At 37.7% G+C, this 24,075-nt stretch overlaps 1 protein-coding gene across 5 annotated transcripts; it reads left to right on the top strand.

Annotated features, from left to right (window-relative positions):
- Positions 1-3,096: 3,096 nt before the first annotated feature.
- On the top strand, positions 3,097-23,449 carry STEAP2 (STEAP2 metalloreductase). 5 transcript variants are annotated; one of them, XM_090142832.1, is made up of 7 exons: positions 3,097-3,228; positions 8,325-8,849; positions 10,259-10,786; positions 12,371-12,535; positions 14,574-14,657; positions 17,546-17,634; positions 17,728-23,449. In XM_090142832.1, exons 2-7 carry the CDS (start codon positions 8,358-8,360, stop codon positions 17,828-17,830), a joined length of 1,461 nt encoding a protein of 486 aa, XP_089998958.1. In that variant the 5' UTR covers positions 3,097-3,228; positions 8,325-8,357; the 3' UTR covers positions 17,831-23,449. The 5 variants fall into 5 exon arrangements, with proteins under 5 accessions (XP_089998958.1, XP_089998960.1, XP_089998957.1 ...); XM_090142834.1 differs by having other exon boundaries at positions 14,574-14,661; positions 17,728-17,813; XM_090142831.1 differs by having other exon boundaries at positions 17,546-23,448.
- Positions 23,450-24,075: the final 626 nt, after the last annotated feature.

Genomic DNA, 24,075 nt, shown 5'->3' with positions numbered 1-24,075 from the left:
CCTTCTTTCCTTCTTTCCTTCTTTCCTTCTTTCCTTCTTTCCTTCTTTCTTTCCTTCTTTCTATCTTTTTTCTTTTTTCTTTTTCTTTTTTCTTTCATTCTTTTTCTCCTTCTCCCTTCCTCAAAAAAACATTTAGATGTCTTTATTTATTTCAGTTTGTCTTTCTTTCCTTGCCTGAGGCATTTGAGAATCCATGTGGCTGAGAGGGGCAGTGATACCTGGAGAGCTGGAGAACAGGGGACTTCACAAACGGATGAAATACAAAGAGCGAAGGGACAATATTTCAGTTGAGGCAATAATCATTATTTCCTGTTCTTTGTTTAGCTAATGTTTAGAACTTTTTAAAAAGAGTATCTTTGTAAAAAACATCATCAAATTAATTAAAAAATCAGAACACAAGAAATATGTCTCTCCAAAAAACAAAAAAACAACAACAACAAAAAAACCCCACAAGTTTCAATTTTCTAAGTTTCTCAGATCCATTTTGTCCTTATAAAGAATGTTTAAGAGGTACAAGTTTTATTCTGAAAATAATTGCTGGCAGCCCTAAGAAAAAAAAAATTAATTGGCCTGAATGTTCCCATCTGGAAAATACTACATTTTTCTGCTAAGGTACAAAACTGGCTGTGTTGAGGCTAGTATGCCAGAATTTATTGTATTTGGGTTTGTTGCCCTGATAGGAAGTAAATTTTTGTGTGTTTGTTTTCACTTGTTTTCCATGGGGAAAACCCTGGAGCTTTGTTTTCCCTTTGCCAAGAGGAAGAACCAGAATATCTGTCTCCATTTGCAAACTGGAAACTCCTTTGTTATGTTCCATCCCTTAAGGGAAGAAATAATAATGTTTCCCTGGACTTTCCTAAAGAAAGCAAAACACCTGCTAAAAAAACATAATCTCCTTTAATTTAATAGATGAAAGACAGTCCTTTAACAAGACATCTGAAAATTATATTGTCTATAGATCTTTGTATATAATCCAAGAGAGCTATCTAATCCAATTTCATAATTTCATTGAATAGACATGGTCCAATTTTGTAATGAGTTTTACATATACGGAGGGTATATAAATACCTTTCCCTCATGCAAAACCTGTTTGAATGTATCAGGAAGGGAGGCCATCACTGTTTTGATTCCAGTTTTAAACATGAATATTCAAACAGTAAGACCTCAAAAGCATAAAACATAGGATCAACTGAAGCTCTCCAAATTGTATTAGTTTAAGTGTACTACATATAAACTTAGTGCTATCTGTTTAAATAGGCTGGTAAATGACCACAACTCAAGAAGTTTTCTTGCTTGCCACCGTGCACAAAAGCTAAAGCCAGATAGGTCCGCACACAGGCAGCAAAAGGATCACATTAAAAACAAAACACAAAATGGAGAAAAGTACAGTGGTCCAATTGCCAAGGACCATTCTTGGTTTTCTTTGTCACAGAATCAAAGAATCTCCTGAATTGGAAGGGACCCATGAGGATCATCCACTCCAACTGCTGTCTCTTGAGACAACCTAAGAGTTAAACCAAATACTGAAGATCATTGTCCATATAACTAAGAGCACTGTCCAAATGCTTCTTGAACACGGACAGGCTTGGGACCATGACTACTTCTCTGGGAAGCAGCCTTTCAGTGAAGAACTTTTTCCTAGTATCCAATCTGAACTTCCCATGATGCGACTTAAAGTCATTCCTTCACATCCTGTATGATTCTGTAAAACACCAGACTAACACTGTTTTGAATATAATTCACTAATTCTAGCAACACATAGAAATAGCTACAGAAGAAATTGTTGGTGAGAGATGACATTGAATGACATTACTGAGAACAGAAGTTAGGCATGAAGGATCAGAGTCTGAGCTGGCAGACAGCTGGTCAAGAGAACCAGGGACCATTTTCCATTCTGTCTGTGTAGGAAGAAAAACACCTCCCTGACACAAAATTAATATAGATCTTATAATGGATCATCTCCTAGAGGTGTGAGTGTTATGTTCAAGACATTTTGTTGTAGTCATACAAAAAAAAAAAATATATATATATATATAAGAAAACAATCACAAACATTCAAAATTACAGCCTTCTCACCAAGATTAAAATTCAAATAAAGGAATATTGCAGGATTCTGGCAATTTCATTAAATGCAACGCATCATCTTAAGGTGCACGAATTTCTCTCATAACTGGATATGCCTATTTTAAAGTAAATACTTCGATGTCTGCAAGTGTCACACGAAGCAGCACATAAGAAGAAGCAGCCACAAGTAAAGCAGAAAGCAATATTCTATTTTTTTTTCTTTTGATATATTTGTTGGTTGACTAAAACTTTTAATCCCAGAGTCCTGAAGTTGTTGTTGGCTATGGAAAATCAAGCCTAGGATGACAGCTTCTGAACTGGTAACAAAGAAAAGGGGAATATTAACACGCAAAGGGATGAGAAGTCATTTCTTACCACGGAAGAGTCCAGATCGTTTCTGAGAGGTCTGTCAGTGGACTTCACCTTTCCATTGACTTCCACGGAGTATGGAACCAGTCCTCAGCCTGGGAGCTGAAATTACTGTTTGGAAAACCAGGCAATAGGTTTTCTGTGTTTTTACCAGATTAAGAAACACTTCAAAAATATACATTTTCAGTGTCAGGGAAACATAAAATATATGTGGGGAAAAAAAGAGGCTTCTGAGCTACAATTAAAAGGTTCCTCTGCCCATTTCCAATTCAGCAGCATGTTTGTTAGTGACCATTTATTGAGACAAATGTTTGAATGGTTCACACGTCCCATCACGACCACACGGTCAGGCACCGCTCGCACACAGGCCGGCAGAAGGGGTACGCCTGCGTCCGTGCACGTGTCAGCCTTCTGCCGAGACGAGCACACCGTACGGCAGTTCAGAGTAAAGCTGCATTTGCCTTCAACTGGAAATTTCCTCGGCTAACCAATGCGGGCCTCGCGTTCACACAGCCGAGCGCGTCCATCCCCTCACCTCGGCGCTACGCCACGGCCCCGCTCGCGCAGGGCACAGATGCGGGCATCTCGCGCCCCCTGGCAGTCCCCGCAGGCCGGGCCCGGCCCCGCGCACGAAGCGCCGCCGCTCGCCGCCCGCCCGGCCGTAGCGCCGAGGCAGCGGCCGCAGGGGGCGGGTTGCAGCGCGGGGAGGCGCCGCCTTCCCGCCCGCCCGGCACTGCGGGGCTGGAGGCTGAGGAGCCGGAGCGGAGGCGCCGCTCCTCCGGCGGGCGGGAGGAGGTGAGCGGGACCGACGCGGGAGGGGGCCGCGACCCCGCCGGACGCCGCCGCAGGCCGGCCGTTCCCACCGCCGCCCCGCCGGGGCTCCTCTCCGCTCACACCTCTGGCCGGGCTCCTGTGGGCCTGGCGGTGACGGGCTCCCCGGAGCCGGTGCGGGGGCTGAGGGTCGGCCCAGCGGCTGGCGGTGGCGGCCCGCCGCGGCCGGGCCCGCCTGCCGTGCCCCGGGATGCCCGGGTTTGGAGGCGGCCGGGGCGGAGGTTTGGGAGCGAGGGGCTTCGGGGTCGCCGCTCTCGTCGCGGGCGGCGCTGTCGTTACAGCTGGCCGGGCCCCGCCGTGCGCCCCGCGCTGCGATGCGCTCACCTGAGGCGGACGGCCGCCCCGCAGCCGCCGCTCCGCGCCCGAGCTGCCGCAGCGTAAGTGTCCGCCCGGCCGGCGCGGGCCGCTCGCCGCAGCCGTGCCTGGGCTCCGCGTTACGCCGCTGTCCCGAGAGCGGTGCAGAACGCACTTAATCGCATCAACAACTCGTTCGGGTTTTCCGCTTGTTCGGTTTTCTCCTTACGGGATTACGCATTTCAGAGCGGTTCTTCACAGCTGTCCCCTTCTGGCTGGTATAGCTCTGTCGTGTTTTCTTAGGCTTATCTGAGGGCAAACGTCAAATTTATATCGCTCCTGCTGTTCCTTGTATCCACAAAGGCAGTCGTTTTGTAAAAGATGAGTTTTCTTGCATTCCGTTCCTGAACAACCCGGATTAGCTACTTCTTATCAGCTTCCCATCTGTTTACAAGTTGACTGCTCAACAACTTGCTGTAAAATTTTTCCAGAGACTGAAGTTAAGCTAACAAGTTTTTGCTTCCCTCAGTTCTCCTCTTTTCCTCTTCTAAGATATGTACGTGTCCCTTCTGCATTCTGAAGACATTGCTTCTGTCAGCTCTTCAGGCATCAAGGCTGGATTTCACAAGTGCCTGCTGAGTTGAAAATCTTTATCTTATCTTTATCTTTTAAATTACCTCACCTTCTGCCTTCCTGCAAGATTAATTTCAGTCTTACACACTCTTACCTCTGCACTGCTATCGTGCATTTGAGTATAGTCCCTTTCCACGACTTCCAACTCTGGTTTCTATCAGCTCTCAGAGCCCAAGAGTCACACCTGGTCTGTTCCCTAGGATTATTTTCAGAAAAACATAAATTCTGTTAGTTTATTCCATTCCTCACATTCTGTTTTCCTTAGAACAGGTGATGAGAAACTGTGGACAGTGTGCCAAATCCAGCTCAGCAGAGCAATTCTTCATGTCCTAATCCTTGTTCCCCTCTCATGGATTTTTAGACAAAAACTGGAAGTGGGCTGCAGTATGGCTGAATAGTACTCATTGCCCATTTTCTCATGGCAGTTCCATTTCTTTCCTTTAAGTTTCACAGTATATGTTCTGTAAGTGTTGTAGTTGCCTTCACATCATATGGCATGAATTGAAATGGACCTCTGTAATCATACAATGAATGCATACGTATTTTGTCAGAACTAGTTGATGTATATCTCTCAGCTGATCAGAGTACAGCTCTTCTCATTATTTTCCTGGATGTGAACCCAACAGGATACAGGAAATGCTGGTATTTTGGTTATGCACTGGATACAGTTCACTTTGTGCAGCAAGGATATCAGTGGTTTTTCTGTGCGTAAAAATTAATGAACTCTAGCAGAAAGTTTCACTATGAGAATCTTTCTATAGAATATGGATTTTGTGGTCACTTTAACATATTATTTTTCATCTTTAGAGTCTCAGTACAATTTCAGTGAGTTTCTCCACTTAGTCAAAAACTGAGAAGTGCCTTCTAATGTATGTTCTCCTAATAGCTTCCTCTAGACCTGTGAAGAACAGTTTCTTTTAGTTGCAGGATATCATTGTGTTCCTAGCAGATGGGTAGGTGAAGTCCCTCACTGGTTACTGGCATCTTGTATGGTTGCTCAGAAAGAGCTTCATTCTCCTTTATATGTGGTCTGTTGTTGACAGCTCCCAGGAGAGAAGCAACCTGATGTTTTCCCTTTACTCCTTCTTAACGTGCCTTTCCTTATTGCTTCATTAATTCTTGGAGCTTATTCCTATTCTAGAATTCAGAAACCACTTAAGTCAGAACTGTGGTTTCATGTGAAAGCTACCTTCCTGAGGGTTGTTTTGTGGTTTTCTTACATCTTTTTTTTTTTTTTTTTTCTTTTTTAGCATTTGTGACAGCTTTACTGCACCTTTTAACCTCTTCTCCAAAATTATAGCAGTCTTCCTTTTAATTTTCTGTGAGCCTTTGCCTCTGTTCCTCTGCAAAGCCTCTCTTACTTCAGTGATAAACTTAAGTCTTAAGACTTTCTAATCTTTTGCTACTGTGTGAAATCTATTTCTCTTTGCCATTAACTTTGCATAGACTACATCTCATTTGCTTTTCTCCAGGCTTTATATTCTCTGTCCAGTCAGAAAATTCAGTTAGGCATATTCCTGACCTGTGTCCTTAAATCCCTTACCCTTGCAACAGTTGTGGTTAAACTGTACATGGCCAGATCTGGTAGCCTGACCTAGCTGTGTCATTAGTGATCTCATGAATAGGCCTTGGCAATTTTCTCTTGTTTTTCTTGCCACTGGATACATGCAGGCAGCTTGTTCCCCAGACTGAATAGTGAGTAAGTCAGACATCATGGTTGTTGTAACATTCTGCAGCCTTCAGAGTTTTGTGTTTGTTCCTGGCCAGAATAGAATACCACAATAAAAACAAGCATAATCTTTTAATCAGGTCCAGCTTTTGTGGACTCATTGTCCTTATGCCAGTTCTCAAGCCGGCTATCTCTGCCTCCTAATATTTTATACAGTTCCCCAATTTTCTTTATATGCTTATTCTCAGTATTTCATTGATCGTTCACTTTGGAAGCACAAGGTAGTTTTGTTGTTCAATAATTTGAGGCAGCTGAAGCTGGAAAAATATTATTTAGATCCATCTTTATCTATGTATTCACAGATCCAGTTTCATTATTACATAAAGAAGTGGAAAAATGGGAAAGCAGTGGCGTCATTACAAATGTTAGTCAACAAGTCAGAGTGCTGTGCTTGGTAGTACAAAAAAATATTTGTCTCCATAAATGTAACTTCGATAAGTTCCTATAGCTGGATGGAAATATACACAATATGTATTATTCTGATGAGAAGGATGTACTTTTTGTTTCCTTATGTCTGTAGCAGCCAGGAATAAAAAGGCTTTGGAAGGTTCATATTCCTAATTAATATATATACTGAATGGGCAAAGGAGAAACAAGCTTTGTTTCTGAATAGGAAGGGAACTGTTAAGATATTTATTTTTGTTTTTTTCACGTGGTTGTATAATGTTCAAAACTCAGTCTGGCTGTAATGTGACGCAGAGCTGGCAGATTGTCTGCTGAATGTTGTGGCAAAGGAGCTCAGAGACATTTAGTATTGAATCCAGTGGTTAGCCTTGGAAAATGTTACTCTCCACTGTCTGAAAGTTCCATTTTTTCCTCCATCTGAAGGTCATAGATGATGCGGTATTATGACTGGACCTCACAACAGTACTTTCTGATTAAAACACGTGCCATGTAAGGTCACTCCGTCCTTAACCTGAAATACATCCTGGGTCAGAAGTGGGCATGTAGATACTTCCCTCTTCAAAGGCTTTCAGTTCAAGTAGTAAAACTGGCCTTAATTAAACTCTTGCTTTTAGATTAGTAAGTCTTATTCTCTTTGTGAATATATACATGCTTTCATATAAAGGTGTTCAAATGTAAGGGTTTCTGTGTGCTGACAGAATTATTGATCTTGGTAGATGACACAATTATTTCACCCTGTTGTCTTTCACATAACCTTTATTGGGTTACCCCCAAAAAGGAGTGGAGATACCTTTTTGAAAGCTGTTGTGAGATGCATCGTGACAGACTAAGAAACATTATAGAATCATAGAATGGCATGAGTTGAAAAGGACCACAATGATCATCTAGTTTCAACCCCCCTGCTATGTGCAGGGTCGCCAACCACCAGACCAGACTGCCAAGAGCCACATCCAGCCTGGCCTTGAATGCCTCCAGGGATGGGGCATCCACAGCCTCCTTGGGCAACCTGTTCCAGTGTGTCACCACCCTCTGTGTGAAAAACTTCCTCCTAAGATCTAACCTAAACCTCCCCTGTCTCAGTTTAAAACCATCCCCCCTTGTCCTATCACTGTCCACTCATATAAACAGTCATATACCACAAGAATAGCATATGTTATATGCACTTTGGGCTTTTTTAATGTGTAGCTCTCATTGCAGTCCTTTTTTAAAACTGTACACGAATATCACTGCAGTATTTTTATCCTCTTTCAGAATTGATCTGCACTGTAAGTAATTGACTTCTGTCAAAACTGATCATGTTTGCTGTAATGCAGATGACCAGAATATGTACCTCTCATCACAATACCCTTTCAAAACTAAATGAATTATCTTAGATTTATAGACAGCAGAACTAAGGTACAGTATATCTAAGATCAGGATTCCCACACCAAAGTCCCTCTAAATCAGATTTTTATCTTTGGACAGTGTGTGGTACATGTTGTAATAAATGTGGGTTTTGGAATGGAAGCCAAGAGTTATACGCTGTTTAATAGATTGCACTCTGTAATGAAGAAATCTAACTTGTTGCCCTCGTTTTTGTCTTTGTTCATTAATCTCTGACTTTACTATCTCCATACACATATTTGGAGTTACTAAATCCTCTGCATTATGCATTCTTTAACCTGGAAAAGCAGTTGTGCATCGCTATGACTCACTGATTTTAATTTGAATGATTTAAAAAATGTATGTATTTCCTTACATATACTTTTTTTTATTTGATTTTTACCTACTTCTGTAACTCTGTTATTGAAACATTTGAAGTTTTTGTGTTCTTCCTTGGATTAGTGACACAGTGCAAGAAAAAAGTTTGTTTTTCTGCATACTTCTTGAAAGAAAAGATAGAATCTGAAAGTTAGAACCACAGAATTTATTTCAGAGTTGTTTGTGGATTGTGATGGCTTGTAAAAATGTCTGATGCTGCTTTTTTTCCTTCTCTTGCTTTCTCTGCTTTTTTTTCCAGAAAAAGTCATCATAGGTTTGGTGTCTTAGAATTATGGAATCAATTTCTATGATGGGAAGCCCTAAGAACCTCAATGAAACTTTTCTACCAAATGTGGCCAATGGCATCAAAGATGCCAGTAAGATCACAGTAGGCATCATTGGAAGTGGAGACTTTGCAAAATCATTGACCATTCGGCTGATCAGATGTGGGTACCATGTTGTTGTAGGAAGCAGAAACCCTAAACTTGCTGCAGAGTTCTTTCCCCATGTGGTTGACGTCACTCACCATGAAGATGCAGTAACAAAAACAAACATCATTTTTGTAGCTATTCATAGAGAACACTACACGTCTTTGTGGGACCTCAAGCATTTACTCGTTGGTAAAATTCTGGTTGATGTCAGCAACAATACAAGAGTAGACCAATATCCAGACTCCAATGCAGAGTATTTGGCATCACTTTTTCCAGATTCCCTAGTTGTCAAAGGATTCAATGTCGTTTCAGCTTGGTCACTCCAGTTAGGACCAAAGGATGCCAGCAGACAGGTAAACATTGTGTTTGTATTCATTTGACTTGTTTGTAAAATGAAAAGACAATCATGTACAGAATAAATGATCCAAATTTTGCTCTGGGATGCCTGTGTGTCTCTAAGAATTTCAGAGGAATGTAGGTACTAGCTTAGATCAGCTAACTGACGTTTAACTGACTACAGTAAGAGTAGGATCCTAAAGTTTTCTGTAGAAAATATGTTAATTTATATTCTAGTGTTTCAAAGGATGAAGACAGTCTTTCCCAGTTTATTTTATGTTCCCAGTTTAGTTTAAGTGTTGTTTTTTGTGGGGTGAACTGTTGAAAGAGATGCACAGAAATCTGAGGTCCTGACTCCAAGGCTTGGGAGTCAGCTCTTCTAGAAATGCTTGCATTCAGTGTAACCACAGAGAGAATATAACCCATTATTTGGCTTCTGGAATATCCCAAGATCATAAATATGAGGAAACAGATGGAGGCACATATGTTTCAAAGTAATCATTCATTTGATCCAGAACTGCTTGGGAACATCATGTTCAGCTTACTTCCTGGTGTATCCCCCAAATCCATCCTGCATATAGAAGGTACAGCTGTATGTTTTTCTTGCTTTGCTGAAGCAATATAAAGATGTGCATGAGTCCAGTCCTTCACAGCTTTGTGGGCTACAAGGATTACATGAGAAGTGGTGAGTGTAACGTGACTACTGGAGACTACTGAGTTCTCTGGCACATCAGGCAAATTTTAAGTAGCATGCAATAAATACTGAATTAGCATAATTTTAAACATAATCTCATTGCACTATTTTTGTTCCCATTTGGAGCAGCATGCCACTATAAATCATTGACTTCTGTCAAACCTCATCATGTTTTCTGTAATACACATGATTGGAAACATTCTTACATAGAGATTACACAGTTCTCTGCTTTGCATTGTGTTTGTGCTACAGCTGTTTTGGATACAATTTAAGATAATTGTACATTTGAGAGACTCAAGGTTTGGAAATGATTTTAGCCATTGTTTCATTCCTATAGGCATTTCAGTATGGAGAGTATGAGACATTTCACTCTGTGGAGTACCTGTACGTGCCACAATCACTTCACTGTCAACTTCAAGAAAATGCCAATTTTATTTTGGTTGCTCTGTGGCTAAATAAGCATGCATATTTTTACCTTTGCTGATTTTGTGTATAGTATTGCTTTTATTCAGTATTTCTTATAATGGCGATGAATCTGTCAAGGTGATGCACAGTTAGCAGTAGCGCTGCAGTTTTGCCCTGGAGGCTCTTCAGTTGGGGCAAGGGATGAGGGGGTGGTTGTTGTTCAATAGTTTGTTTTGGGTTTGAGTTTTTGTTTCTGTTTTGTTGAGTTAGTTTGTTTTTAACCTGTAAGGCTTTCTGTGTCTACAATTCACCTGACTTTTCCAACAGGTCTATATATGCAGTAACAATGTTCAGGCTCGCCATCAAGTTACTGAGCTTGCTCGTCAGCTCGGTTTTATTCCTATTGATTTGGGGGCATTGTCATCTTCAAGAGAGATTGAAAACTTACCTCTGCGACTCTTCACACTGTGGAAGGGGCCTGTAGTGATTGCCATTAGTCTGGCAACATTTTTCTTCATCTATTCTTTCATCAGAGACGTAATCCATCCATACGTGAGAAATCAACAGAGTGACTTTTACAAGATCCCAATTGAGATTGTCAATAAGACTCTACCAGTTGTTGCCATCACATTACTCTCTCTAGTGTATTTGTCAGGACTTATTGCAGCTGCTTATCAGCTTTACTATGGCACTAAGTACAGGCGATTTCCACCTTGGCTGGACAACTGGCTGCAGTGTCGAAAGCAGCTTGGACTGCTCAGTTTTTTCTTTGCAGTGGTGCATGTGGCATACAGCCTTTGCTTACCTATGAGGAGATCAGAGCGATACTTGTTCCTCAATATGGCGTATCAGCAGGTAAGCTGATCATTAGCTAAGTAAGCCAAAAGTACTTTGGTTGTATATGTGATACATTAATACAAAATGCATGTTTTTCTGCATCTTTTCCATTGTTTTCAGTAAAAAATCTTTAGGATTATTTTATGCATAGGTAATGCTTAGTAAGAAGGAAGAGTAAAAGAAACACCTGTGTACCTTATGTCGTGTAATAGGTTGAATCGAGGATATTTTCTACTAAAATCTTTGGCAGCAATATGTACAATGAGGATGTAGGTTAGACAGGATAAGAGCAACTCCAAAGGAAACTTCTGCGGTAAGTTTCTCTTTGTGTGTTTTTGAGATGCAGATGTATGTATATGGTAAGTGCATTTACAAATGTGGAAAAGTACTTAGAGTAGATACTATTATGATAATATTCAGAAATACATTTATATTTTTGCAATGAAAGTTCTGATACTTTGTAACTTTTTGGACCAGTGGTAAAAATATTATGGTCGTTAGAAATTCTGTGACTGTCATCTATTACAGGCAAGAGGTTGACTCACAGTTCCCAGGAGCAATAACTGGTCTTGCATAACTTTGAAACAGTCTCTGACAAACCTATAATTCTTTAGAAGAACTGCTGCTTTGTCTGTCAGCTTATTGCCACTTTTAAAGTGGCAGAAGAGCAGCATTGCCACTCAGCATATAAAATCTTCAGGAAAGACAGATGAAATTGAACAGAAAGAAAAATTAAAGAAATCAAATCCTAGTAACAGAACAAAAGCAGATTGGGTTCACAGATTCTAAAAGAAGTGAGAAATTGAACTTTAGAGAAAGGCAGAAAGAATAAAACTACGAAAAACGGCAAGGAATTGTAATTGCTCATATGTAGTAAAGGATTTACTGATATTTTTACTAACAGTTTGACTCATTCCTAATAGTTCTGTAAAAATCCCACTTGCTAATGTTCTTAATGGACCTCAAATCAATCACTATAGAAAAATCAAATCACTATAGTTATCTTAAAATTGAAAAAATAATTGAATATCTAGGCATCTTAACTTTTAAGGACCTGAGCTGTTTCTTTTTTTCTTGTAAAGCTCTCCAACTAGAACATTTTCAAATGTATTTAATATCAACAGTTAAAGTGGCAAAACAGTTTGGTTTTTGTATAAGGAGCTAAAGCACTAAGAGAAAATTATCCTAAATTGTTTCCAAGTGTGAAGAATTGAAACACTGTGGATTCATCCAGTTTATGCTATAGAAGATATGTTTCCAAGGTCTGAAGAGTATGATTACTTTTCTGCAGTATAGAGTATGCTTACACACTATAGAGAAACGTAGAACTGCTTGTATTTATAAGATAATTGTTGTAATGTTATGTTTTCTTTTACCAACTCATCTAGTTTTCCTGCGTAACATATTTTTAGTCTTTCAAGAGCCAATACCAACAGTAAGGAAATTGTTGTTTTTTTCTCCAGGACATAAGGAAACCTCTGAAATATTTGACCCCATTTTATAATTGTTCTGTTACTGTAGACATTTACTCAGCAAAATGATTTCTGTTGATGCTTTTAATATTCTGGAGAATGAAGTGCTTCCTTTCTGCTCCTTCATCAGGTTCATGCAAATGTTGAAAATTCTTGGAATGAAGAAGAAGTGTGGCGAATTGAAATGTATATCTCCTTTGGAATAATGAGTCTTGGGTTGCTTTCTTTGCTGGCAGTAACTTCTATCCCTTCAGTCAACAATGCTTTGAACTGGAGGGAGTTCAGTTTTATTCAGGTGTGTTACTCTCAAAATAATAGATTTTTGTTGTTAACATGAATTTCTTTCTAATGATAATTATTACTATTATGAAAAGCACTTCACAACATGATCAGAGTATGTTGTTTTTTCTATCTCGTAAGTTAATAAGAGCAACATATCCTTACTCAGCAAATAGATAAGCATGTAGGCTAATTCAGCATTTTATTGGTATCAGAATTGGAAGTTGCCTTTTATTCATGTTGGCATTGAAGGATCAACACAGATAAAACCAAATGAGCATAAATCTATAAATTTCTTTCCCATTGTTAGAATTTATTTCTAAGTTCTAATTAGATAAAGTTGCACAGACTGACTAAAAGCAGTCATAATGATGGGATGAGATGATGAACGTAGATGAACGCAACTGTAAAACTGAAGTCTTCTCTTGAAAAATTATTGTTATATAGCGCTCTGACAGCCACGGTGTTATTAATTCGGTTTTTTTCCTTTACGCTGTGTGGGAATTAATACTCTCAGCTGCATTATTCTCATTAGGTAAAAATTCTCTTAGGAAAATATGCTGTTTTATTTATTAAAAACAGTAGCTTTTCCAGGTCCTGACATCCCTTCTCCTGCCTGTATCCCTAAGTTTATTTTTTATCAGTTTGGAGTTTTGATTTGTTTTATGATTTAGGGTTCAGTACTGTAATCTTAACTCTGTCTTATCTGATTAAGAGTTTTTGGACATACCCGCTTGTATGGGAACTGCTGAACCACAGCTTGAACCTCTGATTGACCACCTGAGGCAAGCAATGAGTCAGCCCTGGGAGCACAGGTGAAGGCAATTCTTCTGTGCTACCAGAAGGGGTGGAGCCTGGCTCCACCTCTCCTAGACCCCATTTAAGAGCTGACTACCAGTAGGGAAGGATCTCTCTTGGAGATCACTCCTCTTGGAGTCTTCTCACCAAGCCTTGAAAAGGGGTAAGCTTTCCATCTGTTGCTCCTTTGTGTGATGACTTGTTTAGCCTAACTTTCTTATATCCATATATTCATTGTTTGTATGCCACTGCAGTGAAGTTGTTGACTAATTCCTACCTATGCTTGCATCTGCTTTACTGTTCAGGTATTGAGTTGCATTTCGTAATTTACAGGTATCTTAAAAGGAGCGCTGAGGAATGCGAATGCTCTTTTGCTGTAGTTGTAAGAGAACTTCTGTATATAGCAAAGTACAAAAATCTTGCTTAAAGATTTGTCCAGGTATCGTTCCCCAGACAGAACTGTTCATTCTCACCATTTTGAGCTTCACAGGAAGTAAATACTTATTTTGTACTGTTGAAATATTCCTGCCATCCAGAGTTCTTAGTGTGCAGATAACAGTACTGCATATTCAGTTACGAGGTCATGGCTTTCAGCCACAGACCCAGAACTTGTATCTAATTTTTTCTTACACAGATCTCAGGCTTGTGTGATTTAGTCAAAATCTAGACAACAAATACACAATTACATGCCTACAAAGGCGTTTTTGTTTGTATTGTATTTTCTGTAGTTACTTGCACTGTAATTAAAGGCAAAATAATGCAAATTTTAATTATGAACTTTAGCAAATTATCTCTCAGTGTTTTGACAAATTGGGAACAAGTTGTTCTTTCTGGAGGGTTGTTATAGTTGGTTTTGTATTGCATGCTAAAGAGAACTAGTATAGATAATTATTTATGATTATTTGCACATAGGAAATTGAAATACTAAAATTTCCTTAAAGTTCATTACTGTTATGTGGTACTTCAATTTTTCAGTAATCTCAGAACATAAACTAGTCTTCAGGTAGTTACTATTCCTTTGAAAAAGTTACTTGCTTTATTCAATCAGAAGAGAGGCTTTCAGTGATCCCCCACTGAAGTAAAAGGAGTTTGCAAGTTTGTATTTCTAAGTTAGCACAATGAGCATCAAAACTACAGACTATCATCTCAGCATTGCTTTTCTTTTAGCTGGGGGATTCAGTATGTCTTTACTTTTAGTCCTGATTCCTGAGATAATCTGCAAAATAATTGCTCAATCTCTGTTTCGTATCTTACAGATAAAGAGTCAGGCAGTCAGCACATCCAGTCAGTTTCTCACCTCAGCACTTCTCAAAGAACAAGAGTATTGCTTACTCATCTCAGTAGGTACAGTTTAATCAAAATAAGAGCATGACCTCCTTTAGGGAGTATTACAACTAAAATTCACTCAGTCCTAATGTCTACTGGCAAAATCTGAGTTTAGACTTAGAAAGTTGTTTACATATACAAGCACAGTTAGTTTTCTAACCCTGCTGTAGTAGAACAAGCTCCAAATAGCATCATCCTTATGTACAGTGGTGCAGACCTCTATTGCAGCATTTCTAATACCATGGAGAATCCCCAGTAGTGAGTGTTGTTGCCCAGAAATCATGGTTATCTTTGATATCCCAAATTATTTTAGAGATGCTTCCATCTTACCTCACCTGACTTCACAACACAAGTGACAGCAGCTTCAAAAATTCCAGCCTTAGGAACCCAAGCAATTCCCAGCAACTATCCTAGAGCCTGGGAAGAGTACTCACCACTGTGATTCCAGTCAAGAAAAAGTATCTCTTTCTGCTGCTTTTAAATGTCTTCTACTCTTAAAGATTTAGCATCCTGTGTCTCCCAGCCAAGAGCAACCTCTTATATAGAGCTTTACTCAGTTTGCAAAGGCAGCTGTTTTTGCCTGTTGTATGAGAACTGTTGAGTCGTGGCCTGAACCACTGATTGATCACCTGGGGAAAGCACTGAGTCAGCCATGGGAGCACAGGTGAAGGCAATTCAGAAGGGGTGGAACCTGGCTGCATCTTTCCTAGACCCTATTTAAGGGCTGACTGCCACTGGGGGAGGCTCTTTTTCTGGAGACAGCTCTCTTTGGAGTTTGTCCCTGCAAGCCTAGGACATGAGTGAGCATTTCATTTTTTATTGTCTCTTTCCACCACAATATAGATCTGTAAAATACCATCCTAACCATACCACTCTTCTAACTGTACATTTCTTAATTGTACACCTGTACATCTGGAGAGGTTATCGTTAGTAACTGCAAAGTAGGATAAGTGCTCTTGATGGAACTTTGTATATGACAGGTCTGCCATAGCTAAAGAAAAAAGCCTGTAAAATGCTAGGTTATACAAGGAACATCTTTCTAGTTAAGTGCAGAAATACAATGACAGAGCCAATTAAGAGCCTAATTGAAGAAAACACTGTCAATAGCTGACAAACCCCTCTAGAGTTGTCTTTGGAATCAGATTATTAGATGAGTGATTCTAATGGACCAATATTTACTACTAGTGTATGCCCTAGCAACACCAAAGAAGCATATAGCAGCTTTCCACAGGTCAAAAAAAAAAAATCTGAATAAAGATGCATTACACTTTGCTTGTACTGTTTTTAACATTCATACCAGTATTTACTAGCTTCTCTTTTGACCATTAGATACAGATACATACATATTGGCAATTTAAAATAACATGGTAATGATCTGCAGTATTTTCCTTTCTATAGGAGTTAATCCTTTATAAATGTTATTAATTAGTTCAGACCTTCTTCTGTCTCTAGAAACAGGTTAATCTTGAAGCAGAAAGCTTTCTGCTATAGGGAAGGTGGAGAGGGACTTTCTATGAGGACATGCAGTAACAGGGTGAGGGGGAATGGTTTTAAACTGGAAGAGGGTAGATGTAGAGTAGATATTCAAAAGCAATTATTTACTGTGAGGGTGGTGAGACACTGGAACAGGTTGCCCAGGGAGGTTGTGAGTAGTACCCCTGCCCTCGAAGCATTCAAGGCTGGGCTAGATGGGACTTTAAGCAGCCTGATCTAGAGGGAGGTGTCCATGCCTGTAGCAGGGAGTTGGGACTGAACGATCAACTTAAGATCCTTTCCAACCCAAGCCATTCCAAGTTTCTATGATTCAGTGGTTCTTTCACTATTACAGACCCTTAGGCTACTTTTTTCTTAGGACAGAAGGATTGTCTTTGCCTCTCTCTTTACTGAAGTTAAAACAAAGCCCATTATCCAGTTAATACACATTCTTTGTTTTAGCGACTCTCTACAAATGTTTCTCAACCAAATTAGTCGTTAGAACAGTTCAGAAGAAAAAAGTTTTTCACCAGTTGTCTGCCCCCAGAAGTCAAAGTGTAGTAATCATTTAGCAATGTTTTGGGAAAGACAAACTTAATATCTTTAACTCAAGTCTGCAGAGCAGTACTAATGCCTGTCACTTAAACGGACATCAAATCAGAAAATAATATTCAATATCTCAAGTTGAAGGGACCTAGTAGGATTGAGTCCAACTGTGGGTATGGTACCTTCTGCAGCTTGCCACAGATTACATGATAAAGTCCTTTACAGGGTATTGTGAGAACCTTCTTATTAGCATTGAATCCACCACTGCTTGTTTATGAACTGTGTTGTTAGTTTGTGCTGCTCTACACAAATCCTGTAATCCCAGTATTACTTCTCATTAACCAGTGGATGAAGGAGGGTAAGGAATGGTTTATGCTAACTTCAAACAAGGGCATGTAGGTGGTTGCAATGAAGGTCATCATTAGGAAGAAGCAAACTACACCTCTTGAAGCAATAAAAATTTCAATTGATAAACTCAGATCTGTTCCATAATAAGTATGACTCTTGATACAATCTACGTTTATAGCTGAGAAAACAGTTCAGAAATTAATTGTAAAGCCAACTGATGTTGTTCCAGTAACTTTGCTGGGATTGTTACTTAAGTTCATGTCTTGTAGTTTGCTTACATTACTTACAGCTTTAGAAACATTTTCGTTTTGGCTATAGCCTGTAGATACTAGTGCTTTAAATCAGTGTTTAGTTCTGTCTGCAGTTTTCAGAATGTGAACTTAAAATCACAAAATGATATTTCAAGTAATATGTAGGTATGACATTTTAATGCAGTGTCTGAAAGAAATATTAAAACAATGGGTTAGACTTAATCTGATGAAGGACCAAGTACTATTTTCTCATCTTTTTTCCCTGATTCTCTTTCTTTTTAAAGTCTACACTTGGATACGTTGCTCTGCTCATAAGTACTTTCCATGTACTGATTTATGGATGGAAAAGAGCTTTTGAAGAAGAATATTACAGGTTTTACACACCGCCAAATTTTGTTCTTGCCCTTGTTCTGCCTTCCATTGTAATTCTAGGCAAGATCATTTTACTTCTGCCATGCATAAATAGGAAACTAAGGAGAATTAGAAGAGGATGGGAGAAAAGCCATGCAATAGAAGAAACAAGTGGGTCCATTCCACACTTCTCTCCAGAAAGAATAACTGTGATGTGATGGAAGACTACAATTTGTTAGTACTATTGCAGATGTTTGGATTTTTCTCTGTTGTGTTTTTTTGTCAAAAATTTGCGTTTTCAGGAGTTTATGTGATGTATGTGTAAAGTCAATGTAGACTTCCTTGGCGTACTTACAAGCCCTCAATGGATTTATGAGAAATTTATAATTAGGGAATTACTGTTTTGGATAACTATAAAAAATACTTTGTTTTGAATTACAGAGGGCAGATAATCATGAAATCAGACTTTTTAATGCTCCTTTGCTCAGTTGTATCACAACAGTATTTTGTTATAACAATGCTTTTGAGATATTTGACTCAGTGAGTGTGTCAGAGAGCTATGTCTTAATATCGTATTTTACCACATCTGTCATTTAAACCACACTTCTGGGTTACTGAGTTCAGAGTACTGACTAATAGAGTTAATAATTTAGGAAGCATTCAGATTTTGAAGCAACTGAAATAAAAAAACTGAAATGTGTCGCACATGTACAGAGTATTTATTTTTGTGGTTTTCAAATATTCCATGATTTAAATATGCAAAACCAATTTCAGATGTGGCCTAATTATGCATCTTGTAAGCAGACAGTATTGTATCTTATGGGACTTCTTTAAAAAGAATCGCATGGAGTTTTAGACCTTAGCATCTCTTTATTTCTGTATGTCATATAATGAGTAATCAAAGGATTATTATGCATGAGTAGGAAGACTTGCAGATACATATGCAAGCAACTACTTTTTAATGGAATAATTATTTTAAAATACCAGAAAATATTTTGAAAGAAAAATACTGATAAATCTGCAACAATAAAAATCCACTTTCACTGTGAAACTTTCAATGTGTTGCTACAACAGGGAAGCATCAAATTACTCACGTTCTGTATGTTTTTACACTGGAGTTTCAGTTAAATATGAATGTCCCACAATCTATCTTACAGTCTTAGTATCATTTTGTGTAAATACAATCTTCTATTTTTATATATAGTCTTACTTTTACAACAGATATTTGTGGGATATACCTGAATTTTTGAGAAACAAAACAATTATTCTCAAGTTAAAAATGAAATTTTACCTGTAAGACTTGACATCTGTGTCTTCTGTGGGATTCAGAAGAGCATTCAAAATGATTTGTTACTATTACTTTGTCAGGTTTTACTCTAACAAAATAGCTAAACCCAATTTATGTACCTTTAGCCTACTCTTAATTAGCAAAACCTTTATTTTAATGAATGAGAATTGGTCAAAATTTTCCTTGGATATATGAAATTATATTTTTCTTAACTATTTTTGCACTGGATCTCTAAGTTTCTTAGCTGAGTCTTCACTTACTATTTCTTTGCAAGCATTTGTCATCAGTATGATACCTGTCAGAAATAGGTTGAATTTATCCTTAAATATCATCAATCCTTTGAATCTCAGTACTTCTACAATGAAACCAACAGCTCCATGGAAATAGAATCTAGAATCAAATTCTACTCCCAGTTATACTAGCCTAAATCTAAAGAGTTTGTTAGTTGTTCTTAATTTCATTTCAAACTCAAAAATGTGCTACAATTTTATTTTGATTGTAGTACCTGTATTCTCTAAACATCAAGTCTCTGTATGTTCAGGGTTTGTTGCAAATCAAGAGAAAGCTGGATCATTTTAATTCCAAGAGTGTTCACCAAGGTAATAATGTTACTGTTCCATTTCCAGTATGCAGCTATTTTAGTGACAAATGTGATACATGAGCCCAATACTGTTTTATCAAACTAGATATTAAGCAAAAAAAAAACTGTTATTATATATAGACAGGAGCCTAAGCTAATAAGAATCCAATTTTCTCATAAAAATGGAGAACAAATGTCATTTACAACTGCTAACTTACTTTGCCTGTGTGTATATGCATTTCAGTTACAGAAAGCTGTATATTTTTGGAAGGCTTGCAGGGTAACCTGTAACTGAATTTCCTAGCCAATGTTTTTTATTCTGTTATTACAGACAAACTGAAGAAAGCTTAGGCAGTTTTGCTCCATTGCTTTGAATAAATTTAATTACAGAATTAGCACAAAAAGTTCAACTGATACAACTATTCTCTTGGTTCTGATTATTCACATACACAGGTGTTTGCAGGAATATTTGCTTTTGAGTTGTCTGAAAGGCAGTTAATCTTCACAAACCCATGGCATTGTTTGTGTAAAGCTATTTCAATTCTTTGTTATTAATTTCATGCTAGAAGAAACAGCATATATGATTGATATTAAAATTCTCTGAGACTTTTCATATTTTAATGAGATAAATACCATGCTATGTTCTGTCCCAATTCTGTGCATGAAACCTAATTAAAGTCACTAGAATTGGACAGTATAACTGAAAGTAGAATTTCCTACCTTTGAACAAACTTAGGGTAGAAACCATTATTGTTGACAATTTCCAAATTAAATATGCTGCTGTTATTTTTATAGTAATTATACACTTCTGCAGGATATATAATTGTGATTCATATCTAATTCTTGTGTGATGCAGTAGTGATAATGATGCTGAACTAAGATACTGTACTAATTGAACATTACATCAAAGTCAATATATGTTGTAATATATTATGCAGCCAATCACAGTGTATACAGAAATGTATTTGCCCTCTATCCTATGCGGAGTTATTTCATCGTTAGACTTCTTCAGGAATGCTAAAACTGTTAAATTTTGCACTGACAGAAGTGTCTGGAGGGAATAGTAATGTGGTGTTCCTTTCTTCAAACTGTGTGTTGAAAATCAAAAATGTGGTTTAATTCTACTTGAAAGGTTGAAAAACTGAAGTATTAATAAATAGATGATATTTTTAGATAAAATACATGAAGACATTTTGTTAAGTATTTGTGCTATAATAAAATATGGCTTCCAGTTAGGCCATGTATTTATTTCTAACTGGAATAAGATGATGACTTGTTATTTACACTTGTGTAGTGTTCTTTATTGTAAGGACTAATTAATAAGACACTAAGTCTGAAAATAAAATGACACTCATGCATTTATTACACATGCATATGTTCAGTCACATCAGGAAACTATTCATATGATTAATTACATTGGTTTCTGTGGGAGGACTTGAATAAGAAGTTACTGGAAAGACACCCAGTGCTAAAAGTTCAGTTTCAGTTGCCTAAATGTACTCAAAATCATTTAGACTCTTCAGTTATTTAAGAGAATATACATGTATTTTGAGGAATAGGCTGCTATAAAAATATTTTCTCTGTAACATTATATAAATCATTTACTGCTGGTAGGAATACCCTGCCAAATGTGAAAATAACCTTCATTCTCTTAATTACAGTTAAATAAAAACAATCTATTGCTTAATATATGATGCAGAGCTTTAAGTATTATGCTAGAAAATAGAAACCTCTATGTATTTAGCAACAGGATGTTTGTTTTCTATGGATGTTAAGGTATTTCTTAATGTTGTTTAAAATGCAGTTCTATTCCAGATCCCATATTTGTCTTTAATTTTATAATACAACTCCATTTTCTGTGGCAACTATGTACAAGCTAATTAAGTCCTCATGTTCTTGAATTATTTAGAGATTAATTATTTTGAAATTCAGTTTTGCAAGTTGTTAGCGTATGTAGCTTGCATATTGTTGTTGTGAATTGGTGCCACTTTTAACATTTTGTTCCAGCATTGTGCATAACGTGATGTGCCAACATGAGAAAGTACATTTGTATTTTTATTTGTCATTAATTGGCTATAAAGTATTGTGTGTCTATATACAATTAGCTATACATGCTGCCCAACTAGCACTAAGGGAGATTACTAACTAATATAAGGCAAAATTCCCAAGTGAATATAGATTTCACAGGTATGACTATAGTTAGGGAACAGTTTTCCTCTGAATATTATAAAATCAAAGTTAGATATATCAGCTGCATAAAGATTAGATTGAGATTTAAGTGTGATATTTTCAGCTGTAGCAAAGAATTTATGCAGTGGTAATAGATGCATAGTTCCTCTCAGTACATTTCTTAATGCATAAGTTTTGGGTTTCTTGGATGTTCATTCTGTAGTGTTTTCTACAAATAAGTAAGATTGCAGTACTGATATTGTATCATTGTATGGTACTGCTTGAATTAATTAGATTGCCGCCTGTATAGCAAGTGACACACAGAACTGACCTGAATGGTTATCTTTATTACATATTGTTTTTCATGCTTCACTGGCAGTGTCTTACAGCGAACACAATTTGTCTCCCATATGCAATATTTTCCTGGTATTCTCTTTGTAGTTGTTTGTCAGGTTTTTTGTGCTGTCTCTCTGAACAGGGCTATTATAAAATGCTAGTAAAATGCTTTTACCTACTTTTCCATAGACTCTGATTTACACAAAAATCAATAAAAAGTTAATGTCAAGTATTTGGCTTTCTCTTCTGTGCTTATGCATAATAAAACTGTTTGCTTTCCTTTATAATACATGTGTACTCTGATGAACAGGTTTTCTAAGAAGTAGAACTTGAATGGAAATTCGTAGTAAAGTTGTAAAGAGCAATTTGTTTCTTTCACAACACATTTACAGAACCATTTCCCTTATCTGATTGATTGTAATGTACTCTTCACCGTTTCAGGGCACAAAAAGATACTACAGTACTATCAATATTTATTCAATCAACTTGTTCAGAAAAACGTGTCAAAATTGAGACTGCTGGGCACAAGAAATTTGGCAGGGGGAGACATTCTTCATGTTTGGTTGTGGACATGAGAAAGCAATATTGCTTAAATGAGAAAAACAGGTGAACAATTTTGCAGTTCTTCACTTTCAAAGTGTACACTTTTTCCCCTAGGAGGCTTATGCCAATATAAGAGGAAAGAGGAAGATAATACATATGAGGTGAAACCCTGCTTAAGTAGAGGTCAGCAGCATAAACAGTTCTGAATTCAGAGAAATCAAGATGCATAAGTCAGTGAAGCCATCACAGTTCACATTATTTTCATATTAAGTTGCATAGCTTTCCTTTACTCTCAAAGCCATTCCCTCGAAGCAACAGAATATAGATATGTTTAAAAATCAAAATATTTTATATCTGTGTCCTGCCTGTCATAAAAATAACTTTTTGGTCCTAGAGATCTGTCATTTCTGAGCTGCTTTAAGACTTTGCTGTGTTTCTGTTCATTACAGTACTTGTTTTTTGAGTGCTGATACTACATTAGCAGCTGGGAACCCTGAATTATACCTGTGTCCAAGTAAAACTGGAAAAATGTAAGTTCTGTCTTGTGCCTGACTTCATTTCCTGTTAATAACAGATCAAATGGAGGGCCTCATCAAATCCACAGTGCATAATGACCTAAACAAAGCATTGTGATAAATAGGCAGGTAAACTCATACTTCAAATTTTGTTGACTTTACTGACAACCATTTTGCTTGTTTTGTTGGTTTGCTTGTTTTGTTGTTTTTTTTTCTTCTGTGAATGTTAAACACAGGAAGTTTGGCAGTACAATACTGCACTTCCTTGTTGCCCTTCTTTTTCCCCATCCTACTGATCAAAACAAGAAACAAGATTGAAAAAGAAGACAAGAACTCAACCGTTTCTTAGTCTCATTTCTGTACTGTAAGAAGCTTGGTGTTATATTTGATACACAGCACAGATTGCTTTGAAAAAGCCTACAGGTTCTGTACAGCCAAGAAAAGGACATCACTTGGCTATGGCAGAAGACCCTCTGATGCAGCAAGAGGAAAGGTGCATCCTTTGCAGAACATATTATTTCAAAATCTTAGAGCTTAATTTGTAAAAAAGCAAATAGAGATTGTGAGTGAAAATAATTCACTCAGTCAGTGGGAGGTTGATGGCAGACCGAGGTACAAAACTTTAATCTTCTAGTGCACAGCTATCCCACACATAAAACCACGTGTATTCAAATGTGATTGAAGTCTACCTCAACAAACAAAATTGCCGAAATTTCCCAACAAAATAATGTCTTCAATTAAATATAAATGTTTGTTTTTAAAGTATATTTTTTCTAGCATTTGTAAGGTTTAGTTGTTAACAATTGGGAATTAATATTCTCGGGAGTAAGGTGCTAAGATCTTCATGTCTCAAATATTATTTGTTCCCAAGAGAAACAGTAGATGTGATGAATAACAATGGAAGCTTGTTGTTTCAGGTGGAAAACTGTTAAGTAAATATTTTCACAGTTGACTGCAGGCTTTTTAGAATGGACGTTTGCCAGTTTGTAGAGGGCAGCAGAATCCCTGTAAGTCAAACTTGCATAGTGTAGC

This window comes from Phasianus colchicus, chromosome 6, assembly GCF_987193195.1.
Source record: "Phasianus colchicus chromosome 6, bPhaCol1.hap1.1, whole genome shotgun sequence".
NCBI classification, from domain to species: Eukaryota; Metazoa; Chordata; class Aves; order Galliformes; family Phasianidae; genus Phasianus; species Phasianus colchicus.
Note: the sequence above shows the minus strand (reverse complement) of the source record. Positions and strands in the feature narration are given on the sequence as shown.

Bases quoted from the DNA above. Each gene is read 5' to 3' on its own strand.
- STEAP2 (XM_090142831.1), top strand. From the start codon at position 8,358: ATGGAATCAATTTCTATGATGGGAAGCCCTAAGAACCTCAATGAAACT. The intron at 8,850-10,258 runs GTAAACATTGTG...CTTTTCCAACAG, and splicing joins CAAAGGATGCCAGCAGACAG to GTCTATATATGCAGTAACAA. The intron at 14,658-17,545 runs GTAGGTACAGTT...TTCTTTTTAAAG, and splicing joins AGTATTGCTTACTCATCTCA to TCTACACTTGGATACGTTGC.